The 27,206-nt window shown below is 39.8% G+C and overlaps 1 protein-coding gene across 1 annotated transcript in view; it reads right to left on the bottom strand.

The window, feature by feature from the left end:
• Positions 1-5,645: 5,645 nt before the first annotated feature.
• FAH (fumarylacetoacetate hydrolase) overlaps positions 5,646-27,206 on the bottom strand; it is a 52,144-nt gene continuing 30,583 nt past the window's right edge. Inside the window, exons 10-14 of the mRNA XM_036734565.1 lie at positions 24,840-24,915; positions 22,210-22,256; positions 19,754-19,855; positions 15,174-15,291; positions 5,646-5,780 (exon numbers count right to left, since the gene is read on the bottom strand). Of these exons, the coding sequence (XP_036590460.1) occupies positions 5,701-5,780; positions 15,174-15,291; positions 19,754-19,855; positions 22,210-22,256; positions 24,840-24,915 (423 nt within the window). The 3' untranslated portion in view covers positions 5,646-5,700. The remainder of the gene's footprint in view (positions 5,781-15,173; positions 15,292-19,753; positions 19,856-22,209; positions 22,257-24,839; positions 24,916-27,206) is intronic.

The following is a 27,206-nucleotide window of genomic DNA, read 5'->3' on the forward strand; positions in this document are numbered from 1 at the left end:
CACGTGTGGCCTCAAGGCCCCAGATTCCCCAGCCTTGGGAGCATTCTTCTTCTATGGAGTACTTGTTAATGAAATGGTCCTCTGAGAAAGGGAATAAGCACCACCTGCTGGAGACTGAGGAGAATGACAGGGTGAACTACAATGATAGGAGGTGGGGGAGGGATTGTGATTTATGACTACCACCTGCTGGAATCTGAATGGAGATGCAAAGGAGAGTGAATGGAGCTTACACAGAACTACCTCCTACTAGGAGGAGCTTATAAGATTGCAAGAAGTAATGTTGAGGACAACAGCAATGACAAAATGGGAAAAATGATGGTCATCAGCAACCAGTCTCCTGAGACACTAGAGGTGAGAGTTGCTAGAAATATGAAAACAGACAGAGAAACCATGGAGAACAATGATATGGAAGGGAAAATCCCAGTTACCTCCACTGGATCCCTAGTCATGGCAGTGCAGTAAGTGACTGCAACCAATCAGGTCTCTGAAGGAAGGACTGCCTACTGGTAGGTATAGTTATCTTCCCATGGATTCCAGATATGAGTCCTATCCATTTTTCTTAACAACAAAGTAAAAATGTTCATGCCTTGAGAAAACTGTGTGCTTGTACCACATACTAAAGATCTCAGGTCATCTGGGTACAGACAACAAGCCAGAGAAACTAGGAGTCTCCTAAAGTGAAACCAGGCTCTTTGTGTCAGGAGGAACCCTCTGAAATAAGGAGTTACATTTATCAGCAGTTTTTTATTCTTCTCTTCCCTTCTGCAATCTAATACTTACTCTTTTCTATCTTCTCCCTTCATTTATTCATCTTTTTCCATACCATCATGGAGCCTTTTTTGATGTCCTTTCCTATGCCCTAAACATGGCAGCCTCTTCTGGTCCTCAAGACTCAAGGTATAAGCTCTAACAGATTCCAGAGAGCTGCGTAAGGAATTCTCTCTTTCTATCTACCTCATCAATCACATCAGACTCATTAGTGCTCCTCATTAATTTCCTCTTAGTTCTTTCTAAATGCTAATCAATGTCTTATTAACAAGAAAGATAGAAGAAAAACCACACTCACAGGCAAGTTGGGTCATATTTGCTGAAATCACGATTCTATTCAGGTTGCAGCTCAGTTTCCAATCTGCTGCATAATAAATCATCATTTGACTGTATGCTGTTTTATTACCCTCATCTCCTGCATTTGGCTCTGTAGTGAGCAATAAGCTCTTATTGGTGGGTTTTGGCATTAACCCACAACACTAAATCAGTCAGTGGCCCAATAGAACATTCAGTCTGACCTTTACTTAGGATGACTTGTCAAAATATCATTATTTATGATCCCAACTTGGCTGGAAAGAAAGACCAAATTAACCTTTCTTCTTAGTCCTCCCCACTATACTAATCAATGCCTTATTAATGAGATAGTTGCTTGGGGGTGGCCAACTTTTTACTTTCTATTTATTTATTTTTGGTCAAGGGCCATTGAAACTGAAGGGGAAAGAAAACAAAGACCATACATGTTTAAAAATTTTTTTCTTTATTATTCATTAGATTTTCTTTTAGAGAGCTGTGGATCTTTGAAAAGTATAAAAGGTTCAACATACCTCTTTTTAAAAATTAATAGGCAATGTAAACATTCACTAAATACTGAAATATAATGAAAAGAAGTCTGGTAAAGTCAAAGGCCATGGGTTTGACACTTGGCTTTGTCATATACTCTTTTTGTAACTTTGGGCAAATCACTTAACCTCCCTAAGACTCAGTTTTTTCATACATAAAAATAGAGGTTGTAATGGATGGCTAAGATACTTTGCAGCTCTAAATTTACGGTTCTATGACTGAGTCATAAAAACAAATTATTTAATTCCATGTTATGAAGAGAAAGATGAAAAGATATTCAGAGGAAAGAGCCAGAGAAATGCAGGGTAGGAAGGGAAGAGATGCGAAGAGAGGAAGAAAAATCAACATTATCCTTCCTCAATCACTACATGGCTTCCCCACTCCATCAAATCCTCTACTGCCTCAACTATTCCTTCTCCTGCCCCACCAAAGGAAACAGCTGCTTGTTACCAGGCCCCTAGTTCCTAAAAACTCCCCCAGCCAGCCATTTGCCTAATAAAAGTAGTTTACTAATGCTTATCTCTTTTTCATCTCTGAGCACATACTTTGCATAATCTGCTTTTCCCCTCAAAATGGATTTCAGGAACTCTTATTTTGCATTTTGGAATGCCTTGTCAAACACTTCTCAAAGATTTTTAGCCTATCTAATTTGTATCAAATGAGCCATACATAAATATATACCAACTTCTCCTCACCTGGCCTATTTTTCTATTTTTTTCAAGGATACTTTTTTTTTCTTGCAATAGTCTCTCAGCCACAGCCAATTAGCTGTACCAAGTTTTTTGTTTTATCTTGTAAGCATTTCTGAAATTCTCAACATAATCAAGCTCGGGCTTCTAGTACATTTTTTTTTAATTTTTATAATCTCTAGGCTTCCAAAGTGTTACAGACTTTTAAAACTACTTTTCCATTCTTTTCCCTCTCTAGTCCCCTGACTATTGCTTTATAGCTTATTTTCCTTTTCTAAAATGGAAAAACTGTAATGAATTTCTTTGATCTTCCCTTTCCTACCAGGATGTTGAATTTATTTGTGTCGTGATAACATTTATTATGGTTTTCCCATAGATTAATGCATTTTTGCCTACTCCATCAGACTACTCCACCATCATCCCTGCTCTCTCTTCAGGCTCTCCCTATCTGCTGGTTCCTTCCCTCCTGCCTAAAAAAAAAAAATACAACAAACCATGTTTCTCCTATCCTTAAAATAAAAAACCCTCACTTGCCCCTACCATCCTGGCTAGTTATTATTCCATATCTCTCCTCCCCCCCTCAGCTAAACTCTTTGAGAAAGCCGACTCCACTTCTCCTCTTATTCACCCCTACATCCCCTACAATCTATTTTCCTTTCTCATCATTCAACTGAAATCGCCTTCTGCAGTTACAAATGACCTCTTAGTAGCCAAATCTAATGACCTTTTCTCATTTATCATCTTGACTCATCTGCAGTGTTTGACACTTGATCACCTTTTCCCCTGTTCAACTGTAAGCTTGTTGAGGTCAGAGACTGTTCTTTGCCTCTTTTTACATCCCCTTAGCATAGTGCCCTATACATGATAGGTGCTTAAGTAACGTTTACTGATCACTTGAATGTTGGATCATTATCCATGTTATGCTCACTAAGTCTGGGTATCCTCCAAGGCTCTATCCTGGTTCCTCTTCTTTTTTGCTGCATTAATTTTGAACTGAATGCCTTCTAGGCATCTCAATTTTAACATGTCCAAAACAAAAATCATTGTCTTTCCTCCTAAACCATACCCTTCCTCTTCTAAACTTCCCTATTATAGGTGAGGTAACTAGCACCTTCCCAGATACCCAGCCACACAATCTTGGTGTCATTCTTGATGCCTCACTCTTCCATCATAAATCTAGTCCACTGCCATATCTTGTCATTTCTGCCTTCTCAATTACATATATTCTCAATTACATATATATTTGTTTTTTCAATTATTCTCTCTCTATATATACACATATGTGTATATGTACATGTGTATATATAAATGTATATCTATATATATACATACATATATACACATACACACACACACACACACAGACACACACATACATACATACCTATCTATCTATCTTGTGGAATGCTTTCAGGACCTGAGTTCAGATCTGGTCTCAGGCACTTACTAGCTACGTCACCCTAAGCATGATATCACTTAACCCTGTTTGTCTCCGTTTCCTCATCTATGCAATGAGCTGAAGAAGGAAATGGCAAACCACTCCAGTATCTTTGCCAAGAAAACCCCAAATGGGGTCAGGAAGAGTTGGACACAACTGAAACAACTAAAGAACAAAAATATACCCTTTCTCTTCGTTCACACAGACACCACCCCCAAGTTCATGTTCTCATCACCTATCACCTGGACTACTGCAATACCTTTCTAACTGGTATCCCTGACTCATCTCTCCCCACTTCAGTCCATCCTCCACTCAGTTTTCATTCCTCAAGTATAGATTTGACTCTGTCACTCCCCTGCCCCACTTAATAAATTCCAACGGAAATGTAAGCTCCTATGCTGCTCACTTAATCTTCATAGGTTGGCCCCTTTCAACCTTTATCATCTACTTGCACTCTACCTCCCTCCACATACTAGTCTGGCAACATCGACCTTCCTATTGTCTTTCCTATAGGACACTCCAACATTTGTCTCTGTTTTATGCTGCCAATTCCCCATGCCTGGAATGTACTTTCTCCTTTCTTCTACCTCTTACTTTAATTGGCTTCCTTTAAGACTCAGCTCAACTCCTATATTTTACAAAAGGCTTTAACTGGTACCCCCTGCCCCCTAGCTGCTGGTGACTTACCCTCTGAGATTATCTTTCATCTACTCTGTATATATCCTATGTGTATCTAGTTAAGTTTTTTTGAAAGCAAGAAAAGTGTATTTGCTTGAGAACGAAGTGTCTTTCCTCCTCTTCTGAGATCAATATACTCAGAATATAAGCTGCCATTGATCCAGGCGTATTTCTGATTTTCAGAGAATTTAATTCAGCAAGTATTTATTAAGTACCAACTATCTGCTTATGAAACCAAATGGGATTAAATGGCAATTTGGTGAGAAAGATATAGAGCTATGTCCCCCAGTTTATACCTTGCTTAGGTTAAGAGTTAATCAGAGTACTCAATACCCTAAAAAGTACCTGTTTTTAAAGGGAACTTCCAAAATTAATAAAATCCTTTTAAGGAACCAACTACTTATAAGTGTTTGAGCCGAAAAAGTTAACAGGAAAATTGAAAACTATAAAATATATAAATGGCAAATGACTATATGATTTATTAAGTTTGTTAAGAAAAATGAAAAGAAAATAAAGGAATAAAATGTTTTTAATATTAATAACTCATGAACACAAGGTGTTATGGCCTGATGCTCACCTCTGAGCATATCTTCATTATGGATAAGGGATTGGCAGTAATTCATCCGATACAATTCAGATAGCTCTAGACTGGATGTGGCCGCAGAACCATAATCTACTCCTGCAATTGTGTGCCATGTCTGGATCCTAGGGGAGCATGAGTCATGCCCTGGGGCTACCAAAGCTCCCCCCAAATACCAACTCCCACTACCTACTCACAATGCAGACACAAAAAAGGAAAGATCTAGGCACTAACAGGACGGGTGCTACAGCTGAACTGCTCATGTCACTCCCTCTCAGAACACATTCTGCTTAATAATATACATGGGCTGTTTGATCCCTATTTGCATCATCTGGCTCCCGTAACCACCCAGCAGAAGTATCAGTGTAATGCTTGTGTTCCATTCAGTGGCTCCCCACAGCAGGGTAGTTGTACTCTGGGAGAGGAAATCTACTGTGTGCTGAGCAAGGCACCACAAGTATCCTCTTCTGCCTCAACATTTGGCAGTAAAATTTTCTTTTTATTACGCTCATACCAGGTTTTCAAGTACAAGGATGAATTATGGTAAAGCAAAGGTGCCACTGTATTTAAATGATGGCTTGAAACTTGGATACATAAAGAATAGTTCTTTTTTTTTAGATAGTGGTTAATAAAAGTAAAACCAATTACACCATTGGAAGATAGACTGGAATTCTTTTTATTTCATCTTTAGGTCAGATGTGAAACTTTTATAACACCAGAGATGCTGGGAGTACCTTTCCAGTGCACTGGCCAAATCCAACCCTGTAACCATTACCGAGGCAGTATCCTACAAAAGAAAAACAGAAAAGGCTCATTAATGAGACAACTAAATTTGCTATTGCAATCAACCACAAAGAAAGCTAGGAAGTAGTGAATAAGTAAACCAGAAGATGCAATCTGTGCAAAAGAGTGATAATTTATTTGAAACTGAGCATTTGAAGGAAATGGTAGAAAGAATACTGAACTAGAATTTGAGAGATTTGGGCAGAGTCCTGAATCCATCATAAACTGTATGACCTTAGGCTGAGTAACTTAGTATCCCAATACCAGTTTCCATCTGTTAAATGAAAAACTAAATTATTTGATCTGAGGGAGCTAAGGATCCTATGAACTCTTCAGATGAAAACTATTATTTAGATGCACAATGTATAACAAATATCATACAGCCGAAACTTGGGAGATGTTGAAAGAATATGAAGTAGTTTTCTGCCTTCTAAGTTCCCATAGTACTTACCACAAGCTTACTACAAGCTAACTGTTATTAGGGTTCTATAGTTTGTCCATGTCCTATCTCCTTCACTCAAATGGAATCTCTCTGAGAGAAGGGACTATGTTTTCTTCATCTTTGTATTTCTCCAGTATTTAATATAGTTCCTTATACATAGAAAGTGTTCAGTAAATGTTAATATATTGACCACTAACAGGAAGCCTTGCTTGTACACAATGAGTCTAACTCAGATGAGCTTCTGGGGCAGGAGTAGGAAACCTATGGCCTCAAGGCCACATGTGGCCCTCTAGGTCCTCAAGTACAGACCTTTGACTGAATCTAAACTTCACAGAACAAATCCCCTTAATAAAAGGATTTGTTCTGTAAAACTTGGACTCAGTCAAAAGGCCACATGTGGAACTCAAGGCCACAGATTTCCGACCCCTGCTACGATTTTAGAAAGGTGGGGATTTGTGGGAAGCTTCCTAACCAAGGTAGGTATTTCTATGTGGTTATCTCTGGATATATTAACCCTTGGGAAGGCAGCTGGAGGATCCATCTGAGTGTTTGCCTTTCTCTTGGGTATACTGTGGGCTATAACTATACTTGGTACCTCCTGTTGGGTAGGGGTTAGCCTTCCAGCATAGGTGAAAATCTGATGATAAGGCCTTCCTAACACAAGACTGCTTTTTGATCCTGTGATACGGCAACTTTCTGCAATTGGCTCTTTCAAGCCCAGAATGTTAGCAAGCCCCAGACCTAACACAAGGACAGGACAGTGGTATCAAGAACTGAAGTAAATGTTAGATACATATTCCACCCTCGCAATTTATAATCTAGTAGGAGAGTTAAGACCAATACACAAACAATTATACATGAAATAGGATGTGATGTGTCATAAGAGAAGAATTCATTGTGATGGGATTTAAGGGGAAGGAACTGTTTTTGGCTGGGGATGATGTGGGAATTAAGAAAGGCTCTTTGGAGGAATGGTAGCATTTGAGTGGAGCCACCGAGTGGTTGGGATATTCACAGAATCACAGAATTTCATAATTGTAAGAAACCTCTATACCTGCCATCTAGTCTGAGCCATGCCCTAATGGAAAAAGGTATCACCATACTTTTTCAGGTAAAGGGAAAAACTTGAAGGGAGAGGAAGTAGACTTAGGTTTCAAAGACTTAGACAGGATCATGCTAAATGAGCTCTTATAAACTCGGATCCTTTTTTCACAATTGACAGGAAGAGAAACAGTGACCTATAGTGGCTCACAGTGGAAATGGGCTGGTAGAATTGTTTTTTTCCATATCATTACAACCTTGAAGCTTGCTGTTAATTGAGTCCCACAACACTTACGTAAAATATTGCAAGTCAATTTCGGGAAGGTAGGAAAAAAATGAAAGTTTAAGAATAGTTGAGAACAAATCTGGAGGTAAAATAGAACAATAGGACTTGGAACTGGAACCTACTCCAGAGGCTAGGAAGTCCAGCCCTTTTATTTCACAGATAAGGAAATCACAGCATAGAGAAGTTAAGCAAATGGCCCAAAGCCACACAGTTAATAAGTAGGAGAATTAAGACTCAAATAAAGATTCTTGGACTCCAAATCCTGTGCTTTTTCCCATTCAAATCAGTCTAACATTCCAAAATGAGTCATCCAAGATAGACCTAAAGAGCTATCTTTTCTTCCTTCCTTTCTTTCTTCCTCTTTCTTTCTTCCTTTCCTTCCTTCTTTCTTTGTTTCTAAAAATAGTTACAAAAGAAACACAAAACCAGAGGCACAGAAGATCAGCCACTTGCTCATAATTTATCAGTTACCACTAAATTGGAAAAACTCCCTGAATGACCATCATTTGATCAGGCAGTGCGTTAAAAAAATAACAAATCACTTTTATGAAAATGAATTCTATACTCTCGCCTTTAAGTTATTTTTAAAGACATACTTTACCAGTAATATAAGAAGAATGCATCTAGGGTTAATTGGTGTAAACATTTTGGAAAGGAATATGGAATTATGCAAATAAAGTGACTAAAATGTCCATACCTTTTGACTCAGAGATTTTGCTGCTGGGCATATATCCCAAAGAGGTCACTGATAAAAAGAAAGTCCCTGCATACACCAAAATATTTATAGCACCACTTTTTATGGAGGCAAAGAACTGGAAATAAACTAGGTGCCACTGATCGGGGAATGGCCAAACAAATTGTGGTTCGTGGTTATAATGTAATATTACTGTGCTGTAAAAAAATAACAAATGATGAATATAGGAAAGTTCTACATGAACATACGCAAACTGAAGTAAACAAAGTCAGAAAAACCATGACCACAACAATGGAAATAGAAAGAACGACCACCAAAAAAATTGCTGAAACCTAATTTTGTAACATTAGCAAAACAAAACAAAACCAAAAAGATTGGCGCTAATAAAGAGATAAGAAAATGCTTCTTCCCCTCCCCATTGTCTCACCATGCTCCATGATGGTCCATGAGTGCGGAACACTACATATAACATCATATTTATTCAATGTGTTGATTGGTTTTACTGAAATTTTTTCTCTCTTCCTTCTTAAGAAAATGTCATAAGGGATAGGTCTATAGGACCAAGAAGCAGAAGGATACAAGCAGGAATGTAGGAGAGTTTAGAAACAAAAGATACCAGTAAAAATCTATTTTTAAAAGAATGCATGTAGCCCAGTGCTGAGGGCACACGGCTTTTAGGGTTTCCTGAACAAACCAGAAAGAGTAAGATAAAGAGATAAGGGGAGAGACAGCAAATGCCACTCAAGAGACCCAAGAAGTTTGAGGACCTAGGAATATATAATAGGATATATAATATATAATAAATAAACCTAGGATATATAATAGAATCACAAATACCAGAATCAAACATTTGGAAGGAGGCTCAGAAGTCATGTAGTCCAACTCCTAACTGACATACAAAACTCTACCACAACATTCCAGATAATTGGTGAACTAATTTCTGCTTGAATTCTTCCAATAATGAGGAATTCATCACCTAATGAGGCAGTCCATTTCGTTTTCAGACAGCTCTAATTTTTACAAAGTACTTTCTTATATTAAATCACAATCTTCTGCAATATAATTTATACACACTAGTCCTCTTCTTCTCTCTGAGGCTGAGTACAATAAGTCTTATATCCCTCTTCCGTGTGACAGTCCTTCAAATATTTGAGAATAGCTATTATATTTGTACCTTTTGCCCATCAAAGTCATCTTTTCTCTCATACATCCTCCACTTTTTCCAACCGTTCCTTGTATGGATACAGACCTTTTTACTATCCTAAATAATTCTCTCTGGATACCAATGAATGAACCAATTTAAAAGAATAAGAAGCATTTATGAAGCACTTACTATATACTAATCACTGGGGATATAAATACAAGGGCAAAACAGACCCTGTCCTCAAGGAGCATACATTCTAATGGAGGAGGAAGTAAGGATTAAGCACCAACTATGTGCCAGGTAGTTAGGTGGTGCAGTGGACAGAGTGCCGAGCCTGACGTCAGCAAGACTCTTCTTCCTGTCTGGTCTCAGACATCTACTAGCTGGGTAACGCAGCGCAGATCACTTTACCCTGCGTGCCTCAGTTTCCTTATCTGTAAAATGAGAAGAAAATGGCAAACAAATCCAGTATCTGCCAAGAAAATCCTAAATGGGGCCATGAAGAGTCGGACACTACTGACCAGTGACAACATGTGCCAGGTGCTATGCCAAATATTTCACAAATATTATCTCATTGGATCCTTATAACAATCCCATTATGTAAGTGCTGTTTTGCAGATGAGGAAACTGAGATAGGCAGAGGTTAAGTGACTTGCCTAGGATCACACAGTTAGAGAGCTTCGGAGGCAGATTTGAATTCAAGTCTTCCTGACTCTGGGCTCAGTGTTCTATTCACTGTGCCACCTGGCTGCCTCTAAGGAGGCAACACACATGAGGGTTAGGTAGCCAGGGAAGGGAGCTAAGCTGCAATTTAGCAAGTTCCCTCTTGTCACTCCCCAAATCAAATATAATATTCTAAATGAGATCTGACCAATACATAGTATAAGGGGACTGACTCTTCCTTTCCCCAGTTCCAGGTATTATATTCCTGTGAATGCACTCTAAATTTATACTAGTCTTGTTACCACATACTGTTTGTTGGCTCGTACTGTTTTTAGTCAAGTAATGCCTTAAAGTCTTTTGCAGAAAGTCCTCATGTATGTTTGACCCAAACCATCAACCTACCAAAAGGACCAACAGCATGATGTAATGTGAAAAGCACTGAACTTGAAGTCAGATGACCCGGACTTGACAACTTTTCTAGGCCTCAATTTCCCCATCTGAAATCCAGCACTAAACAATCTATGATCCTATGACTTTGAGCAAATAACCACTATACTCAAATAAAATTGGTAATTGGAAAGACTGCTTTTGGGCAACTTATTTTATCAAATAAACTATATAATAATATAAGTGGTATGACTGGAAAACCAATTAGAGAAAAATACATTAACTGCAATGTTTCTTTTTTAAAATATATTTTTATTTATTTCATTGAATATTTCCCAATTATATGTAAAAAATTTTAACATTCTTTTTTTTTCAGATTTCGAGTTCTAAATTCTCTCTCTCCCTTTCACCCCTCCCTCCTCTATGAGAAGGCAAGCAATTAGATATTAATTATACATGAATCACAATATCTCTTAATCACTAATGAGGTCCTGACACACTAGCTCAAATCAGAAGAAAATAATAAATCCTTTAAAGTTAGGAGAAATTCTACCCCAAGTTTAACAGTTCTCTGGGCTTTTTGAAGATGGGAACAGTATTGAGTAAACCAAGCTGGACAACATATCCTAGAATGATTTTCTTAAAAGACTATAATAGTCCACACCAGTGACTCTAATGCCTGGGCTCTATATCCCGGCCTATGGCAGTTTGCTACAACCAATGCAAACTGGACCGTTCGAGAGCCGTCTCTAAAACATACATTTTCTGTCACCAAAAACATTCATCTCCCTTTCAAAATCAATATCTCATCCTGATTCTCTATCTTCCCAGATCCTTCTTCGTTTCAGCCTGACACCAAGTTCTGGCATCTATCACTCTGGTTTAAATCAAATGCACCAAGACAACAGTTGTCAAGAGACAAAGTTCTTTCTTGTTCTCTTGTTCAGTTTCATTATTTTTATGTCAGTCATCTGTTGAATTACACTGCTCAGAAGACCCATTCCAGGGAAAATTCTATCAAGTAAAAGAGTTTTTTTGGTTTGTTTGAAACACATTAATAATCTATCAAAATTACTAACTCAGGACAGCAGTTTTTTCTGAGATAGGGAAGAATCCATAGCACATAAGAAAAACTTTTCTTTCAACACTTTATAAATCCTCCTGTAGGACAGGTAACTCCTGGACTGCTGAAATGGGTGTTTTGAGAACACACCGACCCCTTCAGATCATTAAGGCACTAGGAAGAAAATCATTAAACTGTGAAATACACAGATTGGAAAGATAACCCTACTTTTTGCAGGAGGACATGGAACACAGTGACAATAAAGTATATTTATCTTGAGTTTACTTAGAAAGTCAGCTGCAAGGCCAAATCTGTTGTCTCTTAATGACGTAGGAAAGGAGATAACAACCACACTGCTTCAGTGAGCTCGGCTCTTTTAACCAGCCAGCTGGCATAGCAGACAGAGTGCAGGAAGTAAAGACCTGAGCCCAAATCCCATATCAGGCTCTCACTTAACCTCTCTCAGCCTCCATTTCTCTATCTATAAAATGGGGATCATAACGTCACCCTACGTCCCGGGGTTGTTGGGAGGATTAAATGAGAACATATGTAAAATGATTCACAAAACTGACGTTTAAAACACCATACGAATGTTGTTGTTCGGTCATTTCAGTCATGCCCAATTCTCTGGGACCCCATTTGGGGTTTTCTTGCCAAAGATACTGGAGTAGTTTGCCATTTCCTTCTCCAGCTCATTTTACAGATGTGGAAACTGAGGCAAACAGTTCTAAGTGACTTGCCCAGGGTCTCACAGCTAGTTAGTATCGGAGGCTGGATTTGAACTCAGGAAGATACGAATATTAGCTATTACTATTATTATAAAAATAAAACTTAAAACTTCACTCTCTTGTTCTGGAATGCAATCACTTCTCCTCTGGCCAGGGGAAAAATGTTGATAGAGTCATTGACATAGATATTTGAAAAATTAAAAGAAACAACATCCATAAAACTTTTTTTTTTTTAAAGAAGACTATAGGGCTGCAAAGAACCTTGGAAATCATTTAATCCCACCCGTTCATTCTATAGGTGGGGAAACAGAGATTTCGAGGTTTAAGTTAGCTTGATGTCACACAGCTAGTTAGTTGCAGAGTTAAGACAAGAATGTGTTCTTGTGTAGTGTTTTGGGTTTTTCGGGGAGGGGAGGGGAAGGGGGAAATTGTTTTTTTTCCGTTATTATTCAAACAGCGCCATGACTCAGAAGCATGAAGTCTTCATGAAAAGGCATGGAAAGTCCCTTAAAAATAATAGGGCCAGCCTAGCCATTAAGGAGAAAAGTCCAAAGTTCATCTCTCTATATGGCCCCAGAGGCTGTATTCTCACCACTTGTTTCCTTGAGAAAGAATGTAAACTCGAGGGCAGTGACCATTTCCTCTTTTGTCTTTGTATTCCCAAGGCACAGTACAAAGTAGATACTTATTGAATAAGCCTGTCACAGCTTGGCTTACAAACAAATGAATCCCACTCAGCCTGGCAAAGGGGAGAAGCACTGAGCTGAGATTTGAGAGATGTGAGTTTTGATTTTGCCAGTGACATTAATTAGTTGTATGACCTTGAGTCAGTCACCTAGGAGGGTTTCAGTATCTGTAAAAGAAACGCCCTGAAATGAAATCTTTTCAAAGGTTACTTCTGGCTCGAATAAGCTACAAGGCAACAAACTAGTAATAAGATTGATATGTCACTGCTGTTAGTTCCCAGCCCACTCCTTCAGAGAGCTAATGAGTGGTGAAAGGCCCAAAGGCAGGCAACAAAGGGGAAAAACAAAATTAAAGGAAATGGAAAATCCCCGAACTGGATAATAAACTTCTGAATAGCCAAAGTTGATGGTAGTTATTTTGTAGAATCATAGAAACGCAGAGTTGGAGGGGACATAAACTATAATAAACATGTCAGAAACAAAAACACCATAATGCTGCTATGACATAGAAAAGAGAATTATAAAACTAATAGGATTTTAGACGCGCAAGAGGCATAAATTCATGCAGTTGAAGCTTCCTTTGAGGCCCTAAAATTTTGTGCTTTTGTGGTTCTGTCCTCTGTGTCAGACAATAAAATGAGCTCTTTATTTTTAGCCCACTAATTAGTTACTCTTACCTTGTCTACAAGTGAACCTCTTCCTGTGGGGACAGAAATGCTACAACATTGACAAACTACAGCAAAATTCCATTTTTTTTAAGAAAATCCCCTTTTAATAGAAATACTGGTTTTACAAAATGAAAAGGAATAGACAAGAGGGGTGCGATAAGCCAAAATCCCCTCCCTTCCACAACATGTTGGGTTAGTTTTCCCCTAAATGGTGATAAAGCTGTCCACAGGACTTGATTAACCAAGCCTCAAGTTGTATCTGTCTCAACACAGGTTTGTGGTAGCCTCTGTCCATAGCAATATGTGTTCTAAGGGAATAAAAAGGCCACCCATGCGGGGTCAAAGCCCTTTAGATTTGGCAAATGCCCCCCAAGATGGAATAAATCACTACACCCTGCCCTGCTAACCAGATTTCTTTCCATATAGAAATGAGGGGGCTGAGTCTACCAGAGCTAAGTGCTGGAGTATCCTTGTTGAATATCTTTCCTATGCTATGGCTAAGTAAATCTCCTTTCGTTCACTGCTGAATAACCTATGAGTGCTTCACGTCATTCTAACATCCATCTTGAACTAAGCGGGTACCAGCCCGAGACAAGGCCCACCCATAATGAGGGGCCTAATGAAAATCACAGGCCTCTTAGGTCATTAGTTCTGAATTTCTGGATAGTCTTATTATTAATAATGAAAAAGGAGAGAAACAGAAATTCTCAATACTTCAATTATTAAAATAGAATTGTTTAAGTAAAATTCTTAGTGTTATTTAGAAATAGTGTGATTCAGTAGATTAATAGCCTTGAACTCTAATCAACTGGCCACCTTAACCTTATCCCCTAAGAACCTTATCTTCCTTTTTAATATTCCATTAATTCATCTAAAGCCCTCTAAATTTAAGTTCTATGGGTTTATTTTCACTTACATATCATTTTGACAGAAAGGAATTAAAAGGGACCTTAGAGTAAAGGTCAGCAAACTACAGCCTGTGGGTCAAATCCAGCCTGCAGACTGTTCTTTTAAGAATGGTTTTGACCTTTTTACTTTAGAATATAATTTTTAATTCAATTTAAATGTAGTTTGCCAATCTCTGAATTAGAGATCATCTGATCTAACTCCCTCATGGAGCAAACGGATGAGGAAAATGAGACCTAGCAAAGAAAAGTTACTCGCATAAGGTCACAGTAAGTTAATGACAGAACAAAGACAGGGACCCAGGTCTCCTGATAGTGGGGTCAGCCGTCTTTCCATATTATGGCACACTGTGCTCTATATGAAAAACCAAGTGGGAAGGGACATTTCCAAACCATTCAAAACTGCTTATAAACATGAGGCAAATAATAGAAGGCATCCCTTTCCCACTCAAATGTTACTGCAGATGTTGTATCATTGTTATGATTATTTAAAAAACACTTTGTTCCTCAAGCACAGATAGCGTGGGAAAAAACCAAGTCTGCAAATCTACCTGCCTAGAAGAATAATGAATATTGGGTGGAGAACGGGAAAGGGTAGAACCTCTGCAGTGGTAAGAACGACTGTAATGGCATTAAAAGACACTTGTTGACTTGACTCGGCAACATGCGGAGGGATCAGGGTGTTCTCACCTGTTATGATGACTTCATCTCCATCGTGCAGAAATTTTCGGGTCTGTCCATTCCCAAGATCAATGACTTTAGTTCCCTGCCATGATAATTCCAACATGGACCCAAAGTTTTCAGGATTCTTAACAATGGAAATTGGAAAAATAGGAACAGAAACACCATTTATTAGGCAGAGTGACTTACACATAGAAAGGGTTTAATAAATACTGATAGAATTGAGCCCTTCTTTATTAATCATAATAGGTATGGTTCACACTCATGAGTCACTGGATTTCCTACCAATTGAAGTTGCTGATTTGCCCTAGAAGGGGTGCCCCACCTCAAGATGTCACAGAGAGTCAAAGACCCGACCACCGGCATTTTGTGTCAACTCATTCCTTAGGGATGGAGAAGTCAGTGCTCACACTGGGTGTTCTCTTATTTTTAGGAGACCTGCACATCACTAGCCAGTTTTCTCATAGGGCTGCTGAATAGAGTTCATGAAATAATGGACCTGGGAGCGCACTGGAACCTGAAAAGCATTATCTGGACCTTTCTTGCTCTTCTTCTTTGAAGTGGGACCCACAGAAGAAAAAGTCCAATTCTTTGAACTCAATCACAAGTAAGATCAACACTAATAAGAACTAACACTGACACAGCACTTAGTATGCTAATTACAATCATCATCTCATTTGACCTTCACAATAACTCTGGGAGGTCACGTGACTACTAAGTTTCTGAGGGCGAATTTGAACTCAGGTCTTCCTGAATACAGGACCAGTGCTCTATCCACTGTGCCCCCTCCATGCCCCGCATAAAAGCATTATAACCCCCATTTTACAGATGAGAAAACTGAGGCTGAGAAGTAAAGCAACTTGTCCAAGGAAGCAGGTAGCAAAGCTGGGATTAGAGCTAATGTGCTCCAGTTCCTAGTCTGGTATTTTTTCCTATTGTAGCATACCCTCTCCCATTACACTCCAGAGGCTGCAGTTAACCAAATACTTTCTGTTTAACACCCTCAACTTGCAACATGCCAGAGCGAATGCAGAAGACAGTGTGGCACAGGGTAGAGAGTCCCAAATTTGGAGTTGGAAGATCTGGATGCTATTCTCCTTTCTCCCCTGTGTGACCCTGTGATCTGAATAAGGACAAGTCACTCAAACTCTTTGAGCCTCAATTTCCTTATCTGTAAAATTAAAGTGTTGAATGAGATGACTTCTAAAATCTTTTTCAGTTCTAAATATATAACCTTTTATCAGTTAACCTTGTTAAACTTCTGTTTCTGCATTTGCCATGTGGTATCAGACAAGAAGGAAGGAAGGAAGGAAGAAGGAAAGGAAGAGAGAGAGAGAGAGAGAGAGAAAGAGAGAGAGAGAGAAAGAGAGAGAGTGACAAAGAGAGAGAAAGAAAGAGAGGAAGAAAGAGAGGAAGAAAGAGGAAGGAAGGAAGGAAGGAAGGAAGGAAGGAAGGAAGGAAGGAAGGAAGGAAGGAAGGAAGGAAGGAAGAAAAGAAAGAGCAGTTAGATGGCACAATGGATAGAATGCTAGGCCTGGAGTTGCAGAAACTCATCTTTTTGAGTTCAAATCTGGCCTCAGACACTGACTAGCAGTGTGACCCTTACTAAGTCACTTAACCCTGTTTGCGTCAGTTTCCTCATCTGTAAAATGATCTGGAGAAGGAAATGGCAAACCATTCCAGTATCTCTGCCAGGAAAACCCCAAATGGGGACATGGAGAGTCAGACACAACTGAAAACAACATTATACAAAAAGATTGCTAAGGTCACTTCTCGGTCTAATTTATATAATCCTGTTCAATAAAAGGATCTCATCTTGATGGGAGTGTACCCAAATACATGTGACATCAGATGCTAGCATTTTTAAGAGCCTGTGACTCTTTAGGTGGTTCAAAATTGGACCTACCAATGCATCCCTAATGATCCAGGGTTGTGTGATTTGTTAATGTCATCTTGTGTCATCCAACCTGTTGATGCAGGACTATTGGGCCCTTCCATTTACTTGGTATTTGGACCACCCTGTAAGTGCTACCTCCCCCAGTTAGAATGTGATCTCCTTGAAGGCAGAGGTTATCTTGCTTTTCTATTTGTATCTACATGGCTTGGCGCAATGTAAACTCCTAAATATGCTTTTCCATTTATTCACTCAAAGAGGCACATAGATAGAGAAGGAAGAAGGTCCATGGCAAGGATAGCATGGCATTCTTGCTCTGTTCCTTCCTACCTCATTTGGTGCAACCTGGGAGACAGTGGGACAAGAACATCACAGTAAAGATTCTATCATTGCCTTATGATACCTTTCCCCTGAACCACTAAATCCATCTTAAATCATCATGCAACCTTTTATTTTCCTTGTCATTTGGATATGCAACCATACCCTAGACTCAGAGGCGCACTGAAGCCAGTTCACATTGGCTCTAAGAGCCTATTGTTAAACTTTCAGTGTAAGCATTTACTCTCAGAAATCAGCCAATAATACAAATCAGGGCTTGATTTATTGTTTTGCTTATTGTCTAGATTTAAGAAGGGGATAGGGAAAATGTAAATGATGCAGAATATGCTTAAAAATGTGTCAGGCATACATTTCTTTTTCTGGAGAGCTAGTTGTTAAGTATTTACCAGTACATCTCTGCCTAGACTCCAAGTGTTTAACACACTTATTTATACTTGGGAATCCTTTGTATGTACATAATACTAGAACAAATATTAGAGCTAATAAAGCATAGAACCTTAGAGCTGGAAAGGATCTGAGAGGTTAAGTCACTTAATATCCTCATTGTTCAAATGAGAAAGCAGGAACCTAGAGAGGTTAAGAAGCCTCACACAGCTAGGAACAGGGCCAAGACTAGAACCCAGGTCCCAACTCCAGCTTAAGGCCTCTTTCCACTATCACTCTTGTTTACAGACCATGAGAAAGGAGGACTTAAGTAATCTGTAAAATGAGGGGACTGAACTAAATGACTCCCAAAGTCCTGTGCAGTTCTCCTCTATGATCCTGTGATTGGTGCATTGATCAGGTTTGAAATACAGGCTGCACTGCCCTAGTACGATGGAGAGGAGCCATCCATTTTAGGCATTATTGAGGTTCCACCACTCAATAAATACCCAGAGTGAGGGGCTCACGGAAGAGGGGAAAGGGGACCAATAAATCATGAAGCACACTGCAAGAGGGCAGTTGTTCATTATTAAGTACAGGTAAGCTAGACTCCAAGTAGTATAGAATAGGAACTCTCAATTTTATCTAAAATGAAAAGCAGGACTTAAGCCCTGGAATAATTCTATGAGCGTACAGATAAGTAGGCAAACCATTACAAATGGAATTGTTAGCCCAAAGTAATAGAGAGGCATCATGTACTTCTTGGACAAGATGGTGGATACGATTGAGAAGGAACTAAAACACACCCTGGATTCTGAGATTATAAAATCAAAGTAACTTTTCAGAGCACTCAGTCCCCACAAGAAAAGACTGTGCTTTGGGTCAAGGCTATCAAGATATGAACAACTGTCCAATGAAAATCTTCAAAAGAGTTCACAAAGATTAAAAGGTTGCATAATTTACTCTTCAAATCTCTGTTTACAAAGAGCAAATACAAAACATGACGAGTTTCCTCTAACTGGTCTGAATCCTTGGACTAACTAAGGGTCTGGCATCTTTACAGCAAACAGGGAAAAATGAACTATGTCAACATTCTTAAACACCCACTGGTGCCGTAAGGTCTCCTCCACCTCTAAGGCTGATGGACACAGGAGGCATGATCAACACTAAAGATAGCCTTATAAAGAACCAGCAAATATGTTCTCTAAATAAGCATGTTAGTGGCTCATCTCAGAATAACAACATTGGCATGACTCAACATTCTTTTCTTCTTGCCCGTCATCATCTAACAATCATCCCTCACATCTGCATAGCCTTTCATAATTTTCAAAGTATTCCAATACATATCATCTCATTTGGTCTTCACAATACTCTGTGACAGGAATATTAACTGCCCCCATTGCAAAGATGAAGAAACTTGGGCTCAAAGACATTAAGGAGTGCCCAGCAGAGCTGCCCATGGTACTCAGACTGCCCGACTTTTAATTCTATATTATACACTATCACTGATTTAAAGATGATGCCTAGGAACTGTTTCTTCTTCGCGGATTGTTTTAAAATTTTTATTATTTTATTATTGTCTTATTTAAGGTACAAAAAAAGAAAATTTTGTCGAGTTTGGTTTTTTCTTCCAATTTTCATATCAAATAGAATTCCATACTTATACCAGAAACAGAATAGAGATCACCAAGTCATGTACACTCCAAGGTTATTCAGGCCACAGAGGGAGAGAATCAAATGCAATAATAGATGTAAAGATAATGGATATAAAAAGATAAAAGCTTTGAAAACTTCAAAACCCTCTATGAATGTTAACTGTTATTATTATTAGATTTGAATCTAGAAGAAAACTGAAGAGAACCAATAACAAGGATCTGTAAGGAGATAAGGAACAGTAAAGGGTATAGAAGCATCATTTTGAGGATGAGTCCAAGACTAGCCAAATCTCTCAGGTGGACTTGATGGACAGCTGCCACAGCCACCTAATACTCACAGGCCCACTGATGGTCCCAGATGCCAAGAGATCCCCAGGTTGGAGGTTGCAGCCATTGACAGTGTGGTGAGCAAGCTGCTGCTTCATTGTCCAGTACATGTGCTGAAATGAAGAGGAAAGATGTGTAAGTCGGGAAGGGAACGCTCTTAAGACCGTGCTCTTCATCCAACATTTTCCTCAACAACACAAGCTTGATAAAGCTAAGCTGACCTGACCCGATCACGAGCTTTCAGAGTCTACGAGCAGTATGGTGGGGATAAAAACCGCAGTACAATCCAGGGGGCAAAGGGACACAAGCAGGAGGTAGTCCCCCAGTGGGTAATTCCCCAATCTGAGGCTTCATAGGCTTGTTTCTATTCAAACAGCCTCCTTTTTACAACTTCTCCAAGAAACTGACTGCCCACCCCATAATCTTATATACATCTTACTCACTCCCCTATCTGTGCCTTTGCAGATCCTAGTTCCCTCATTTAATCTGGAGCAGCTTTCCCAACAGGACCGCTACCAATTCAGATTGATCCTGTCCTTCAAAACATCACTCACAACTCACCTCCTGGAAGTTTTCAGGATTAACCTAGATGGGATAATGACAAAACTATAACAGGGAATTTTTGCACTGGGGACCAGCAGATGCTGGAAGTGCTAGATCACCTCCAGGATCAAATATATAACCTTGGTTTGGCATTCAAGGACCCCCACAACAACAACACCACCACACACCCACACGTACGTGCGCACGCACACGCACAAACACACATACACACACACACACACACACACACACACCCCTCTACTGTTCCCTGAAAAAGATACTTCATCTCCAGAGTGGGCATTTACTCTGCTGGCTGGTCTCCATTCCTAGAACACCCTTCATTCTCACTTCTGTCTCCTGGATTCTCCGGCATCCTTCAATTCGCAGCTTTAGCATCTAGGAGTGCCACTGGCCTCTTTTATCAAAATGCTAGCTTTTTTAACAAAATAACTAATTACCCAGGAATTATGTCTCTGAAGCTTTTTAAAGTCACACCATAATGCTTCCTGTTACTTCAAAGGAATGGGACACTGAAAGATGGGGAGGGCTTCGGTGAGACCGGACCAAAAACCACATGCCCAAGAAGACAAACTGATAAGAAGAAACCTTTCAGAGATGCACCACAAAAGGAACCCCATGCCAGGAACATAGGGCAGCACCCAACCAGAAGGAAAAGAGATAGAAAATGTGTTGGTTCCCTAGAGAGGAACAATGTCAGAACACTGCCCCTTCCCAAAGACAGTATCACTCCTTGAGATGGCAGTGATAATCCAGGCTTTAAATGAAATACCTAACCAGGGATTCACAACCTGGAGTCTGTGAGCTTTTTAAAGTATTTTGGTAACTCTTTCAGTGGAATTGGTTTTCTTTCGGATCCGATGTATTTTATTCTTTATATTTAAAATTATTTTGAGAAGGGTTCCATATGCATCACCAGGCTGCCAGAGGGACCCATAACACAAAAAAGGTTAAACAACCCTGCCCTGAGGGTGCACTCTCTGGAGGAAAGATGTAATATATTCCAGAGTCCTACAGTCATTGAGTATGATTTACACTAACCATTTACTTTCCTTGGGAAAAAAAAATCAATGAAACTATATTCATGCAATACACACTCCTCCAGCAGCAGCAAAAAGAGAAAAGTCACTTTAAGAGCTGGAGGGCAAGTCAGCCCTTTCTGTGAAGAGCCTAGGGCAGAGTCTAAGCATGAAACAGAGGCAGGTCTACACACACCTAGACACTCCAGCTCTAACACATTTGCCTGAAGGGTTTGTGGATCTAATTCAGATGCCGACACAACTTTTGGGCTGCTTTTAGGCGGGAAAGCAAAAGCCTCTTCTTCCGGCGGATGCCGGTAAACCATAACCCCAGTCCACAACTTAGTGCCTCTATCTTTTCAGCCTTTTGAGGTTATCTCATGATTCCCTTCCTGACATATGACTGAGTTACATGCCATGCATGCTTTCTGCTTTCCTGGCCTTCCCTCACATCGTTCCCTCTTCTCCTTGACCCCTACAACTCCTTCCCCATAACCTCTGTGTATCAAAATGCTGCCCATCTTTAAATACCCAGGTCACATGCCACCTTCTCCAGGAAGTCTTTCTTGTTCTCCTAGTCAGAATTGATCTCCTCCCCCTTCTGTATCATAAAGCATTTTGAAACTATCTTGGCCTCTTGCTATATACCATTCCATAATATAGTTATTGTTTAGTTTTTACTAAATCGTGTATTTGTCTGTTGTTAGATTTCATGTAAGATGAGGGCAGGGAATGTTTTCTAATTGCTTCTGTATCCCACTCAGGGCTTAAAGACCCATTGCTTTGCACAGTCTTAATAACTGCTATTGCTTTGCATAGTTTTTTATAAATATCTATTGATGGAATGAGTCGACAACATAGAAACAGGGTATGATCCAAAACCTTACCTTAAAATTAGATCTGCATATTGTAGCTGGTTGGTTCATTCCTTCCCCTATTTAAAAGAACAAAAGAATATCATTGGCACACTATCATACTGCACATAGCTCTGGTCCTGGAGTTAGGAAGACTCATCTTCCTGAGTTCAAATCTGGCCTCAGACATTCACTAGCAGGGTGATCCTGGGCAAGCCATTTAAACCTGTATACCTGAGTTTCCTCATGTGTAAAAATGAATTGGAGAAGGAAATGGCAAATCGCTCCACTATCTTTGTCAAGAAAACCCCAAATGGGGTCATGAAGGGTTGGATACAACTGAACATACATGGTAAGAAATTGGTTTGCTTTCACAAACAGTGGTTGTGGTGTGTGTATATATATTTCATTCACCATATCACTGGTCCTCTTAGAACAAAGCATCCTTTTTGGATCAATGGAAAATCTTAGGCAAGCTGATTAACCTTTCAGAGAGAGCATCATGGCACAGCAGAAAGAATACTGGTTTTGGAAGCAATGGCCCTGAAATTTAAACCCTAATTCTGACACTCTTTGAGTGTCCTTGGACTGAATCTCTACAGACTTCAGTTTTCTCATTCTTAAAATGAGAGGTTAGGACTAGATGCCCTCTAAGGTGCCTTCTGGCTCTGAAGCTATGATCACTTTCCTCAACTTTAAAGTGAGCTGATTGGACTAGAAGGTTTCTGTGGACCCTTGTCTCCCTTCTCCATCCCATCTTCCATAAAGCTGCCAGAGTGATAATCTTAAAGCATAGGTCTGATCATGATATTCCCCTGCTCAATTAACTCCACTGGTTCCCTACTACCTTTAGAATCAAATACAAACTTCTCTGTTTGGCATTTGAAGCTCTTCACAACCTAATTTTCTAGTTATATATGCAGATACAGATATATAGATAGATGTATATATATATATATGTATATAGATTATATATTAATATATACATATTATACCCTTTCACATGCTCTTTAGCCAAAGCTAACTGGCCTTCTCGCTGTTCCTCACATAGGACATTCCATCTTGGCTCTATGCCTTTGCGCAGAGAGGCTGCCTTTCTCTCTCATCTTTGCCTCTCTGAATCTCTACTTTCCTTAAAAGTGCAATTCAAGCACCATCTCCTACACGAGCTCCTTCCTGGTGGTGCCTCCCCTCCAAAGGACCTTGTGCTTATTTTGCATATAATTACCTGTGTACAGGTTGTCTGCCTTGATAGAATTCAAACTCCCTGAGGACAGGAATTCTTTCACTTTTTGTCTCTGTATCCCCAATGCCTAGCACAGAGTCTAACACATAAAAGATGCTTGATAAATGGTTCCTGATTGATTTTCTCTCTAAAAATAAGTGGCTGATTAAATAACATTCTTCCAGCCGACAACGCAACATGGTATGGAGGAAAGTCTGCTACTGAAATGATCATGCAGTGTTCTGATGGTAAAATTCAATTACTTCATGTGTAAAAATTAGAATTACATGAGTTCAGGAAAGTGGGGGTGGAGTGTTAGCAAAGGGATGGTGCGACGAGCAGGATGCAGCTGCAAATGACAGTAGGTTCAATAGTTGGTCCTGATTCTGCTATAGTGACCTATTATAGAAGGGCTAAGGACTGCCAGTAAGCCACTGAGCTGATCCTAGCACAGTGCCACACACTGAGACACTTTTTAATATATACATTGAGCTGAATTTAATTGAATCCATGGGCAATTTTAATTTCAGAGGGAGGCCAGAGCAGTAATTCCATATTCAAATGACCTCCCAAAGTTAGCTTTTCACTGTGGAGTTGAATCAGCTACCCCTTACTTGGTTTAATGGGCATATCTGGGGGCATCTTCTCCTACCAACAGCTTTGTACTTGGGAAGAGGCCAATACCTTTGAACTGAGAACCACAAGGGACAAAAGGAGGTGGGAAAGAACAAAAATACAGGCAGTGTGCAAAGTACAAAAGACAGGGTAGCCAGGAAAACAAGGTAATGATGCAAGAGAGAGGAGAAAATGAGAGAGGAAGGAATGCCGACTTGGCATTGAAAATGGCAGTAGACTTTTTATTTATAGGCTCTCTACTAAACAAACACCTTAAATTTAAGCAGCAGGAAGCTCTAAGCTGCACTGCCTCCCCTGGCCCAATCCCAAAGCATTCCCAGTGGAGAAGAAGAGAGAAAGCACAAGGCACAGCAGAAAAAGCACTAAACTTCAAACCACAAGACCTGAGTTCAAATCTCAGATCTTCAACTTACTATCTATATGACCCCGGACAAGTCCATTAACTTCTCTGGGCCTCAGTTTCCCCATTTATTAAATAAAGGGGTTATAGAATAAGATAAACTCAGCTCTAGATCTATGATAGGAGAATACATGGGTCACACATTATAATAGGTAGGGTAAAGGGGCGGAGACTGTCTATACTTTAAATTTCTGTCTATTATAGATTAGCTGGGCCACGTCCCTCTGTCACTGCCACAGCTTCCACCATTTGGGGGCAGACAACTTAACTCTCCCTGCCATACTTCGTCCCATTGGTGGAAGCAGCCTGTGAGCAGGCGGCTTGTCCCATCTCCTCTGTGCCACAGAGGAGATCAACACTCCCATGACTTGGCTTCCAACCCAGCACAAGTACACGCAGTACCTTTCAAGGCAACAAAGAGGTTGATGTCAAAGGTATAGGGCTCTTCATGACAGAGGTAAGGCAGAGGCTTAGGATCCTGGAAGGGAAGAAAACATGTAATGTAAGTTTTAGGTCATGACAAATGTCTCATTCCCATCATCATCATGGCTAGCATTCACGCAGCGCTTGAAGGTTCGCAAAGCACTTTACAAATATTATCTTAACTCACTTTATCCTCACATGTCCCCTGGAAAGTAAGTGCTACGATCACCCCCATTTTTTATAGATGAGGAAATGAGGCAGAGGTGAAATGGCTGGCTCAAGGCGACACAACTAGGAAGTGTCTCAAGGCAGATTTGAACTCAAGTCTTATGACTCCAGGTCCAGCATTCTATCCCCTGAGTTGCCTCTAATTCAATCATTAAGTGTCCATACTGTATACAAGGCACAGGGCCAGGAACTGAGGATATAAAGACAAAAATCGAGATGGTCCCTGCCCTCAAACAGCTTACATTCTACAAAGATTACAACTTTCCCCAAGATCATGCCTGGGGACATCCTTAGCCCTAGAAAATTATCAGGAAACGATCATCAGTAACAAACACTTATCCAGGATTTGTGGCACCCAGGACATGGGGCTAGGTACTGAGAAGACGAAGAAATAAAATAAGGCAAGTTCTCCACTCTCTGAGGATTTACAATACAGCACATCCCAAAAGTCTTAGTGTGGTTTTAAGCCTTCACAGCTTTAAACTGCACTAAGACTTTTGGGACATGCTGTAGAGTTCAATAAATATTTATTTAAAACCTTACATATACAAAGCACTATACTAGGTGTACTCACTACAGGAGATAAAAGGTAAAGATGAGACACCATCTCTGTGCTCATTACTTTGAAATCTGCTATAGGGAAGGGACACATCCAAAGATAATGACAGAAAGCTCCACTATGTATACATGAGGGGTGTTATGCAAGGTCCTGGGAGTTGGTGGGGACAGAAATAGTTTGCTATTATTTGGGTGGAGGGAAAAGGGAGAAGATCAGAGTGGGATTCATGGAAGAGGAAATATTTTAGTTATGGCCTAAATCAGTGCTTCTTAAACTGTGAAAAATTTGGCAACAGTAAGAGGTTTCTGAGCACTCAACCACCAAAAATTAATTTAAAATCAAATGTGTAATGAATCCTAGGTGTTTCTGGAAGCACTTGCCCGTATTGCATTGAGCATCTTCACTGGAGCCTTGGTTCGAAACACAAAGCATGTGCATTTTGCACTGAGCATGCCCGTCATTCCCACACAGTGCCAACTAATGCTGCCGAAACTTAAAAAGGGATCAAGAGTGGAAAAAGCTAAAGAAGGCTTGCTCTAAATGATGGACGTCTATAGATGATGGATGATGCTCTAAATAAATGGATCAGAATTTAAGAATGGGAAGTTATTGTAGAAATTTGGTATAGCCCAAGAAAAGAAACAGAGATGATAAAGCACAAAGTGCGTGTGGCATATGTGTATGTGCATGTGTGTATGTATATAATAGGATAAGGCATTCTCCCTGAAGCACAGTGTACATGGCAGAGAGTTGTATGAAACAAGGCTGAAAAGGTAGGCTGGTATCAGACTGTAGAGAGACTTGAATGCAAGGTTAAGAAAGCCTGAACTTTACACAGAAGGCAATAGGGAATCAGTGTTATATGGTGTAGAAGACCTAGGTTCAAATCCCTGCTCTAACACTTACAGTAATCCCTCAGTCTCAGTTTTTCCATCCATAAAATAGGGATGATAATCAATTTCCTATCTCACCAGGTTGCTGTGGGAAAAGCAGTCTGTAAACCTACATACTACATAAAAGCGAGCTATTATGGTTATGGAGAAGAAGCACTGTATAGCGAATAGAAGACTGAGGTTGTAATCCCACCTCTCACACGTAGTAGCTGTGTGACTCTAGGTAAGTCACTTAACTTCTCAGTGACCCCAGAGAAGGTGCCAATCTGCACTAATAGAGGAAGTGTGTTACCAGAAGCTCCCTACCTCAATAAATTAATACAGGTCCAGTGTTTAAAGAAAAAAGGGGAAAAAAGGAAGAGAGGCGTTACTAGCGATATGCATGTGGAAGATTAGTCTGACAGCAGTATGAAGGACAGATTAGAGGGTGGAGAAGAGAGGAGGCTGAAAGACCCCTTAGGAAGGTGTTGCAATAGTCCAAATGGATGTTAATGAGGGCTCTTAGCAGGATGGTGGTAGGAACTGGGGAAAATGTCGATGGGGATGAGAGTGTCTCTCAATGATGTCAGATGCTACAGACAAGTCAAGATAAATGAGGAGGAGGTCATTTGTGATTTTTAAGAGAATAATTTTAGTAAACTGGTAGGGACAAAAACAAGATTATAA

The sequence above is a fragment of the Trichosurus vulpecula genome, chromosome 8 (genome assembly GCF_011100635.1).
Source record: "Trichosurus vulpecula isolate mTriVul1 chromosome 8, mTriVul1.pri, whole genome shotgun sequence".
Classification (NCBI taxonomy): domain Eukaryota; kingdom Metazoa; phylum Chordata; class Mammalia; order Diprotodontia; family Phalangeridae; genus Trichosurus; species Trichosurus vulpecula.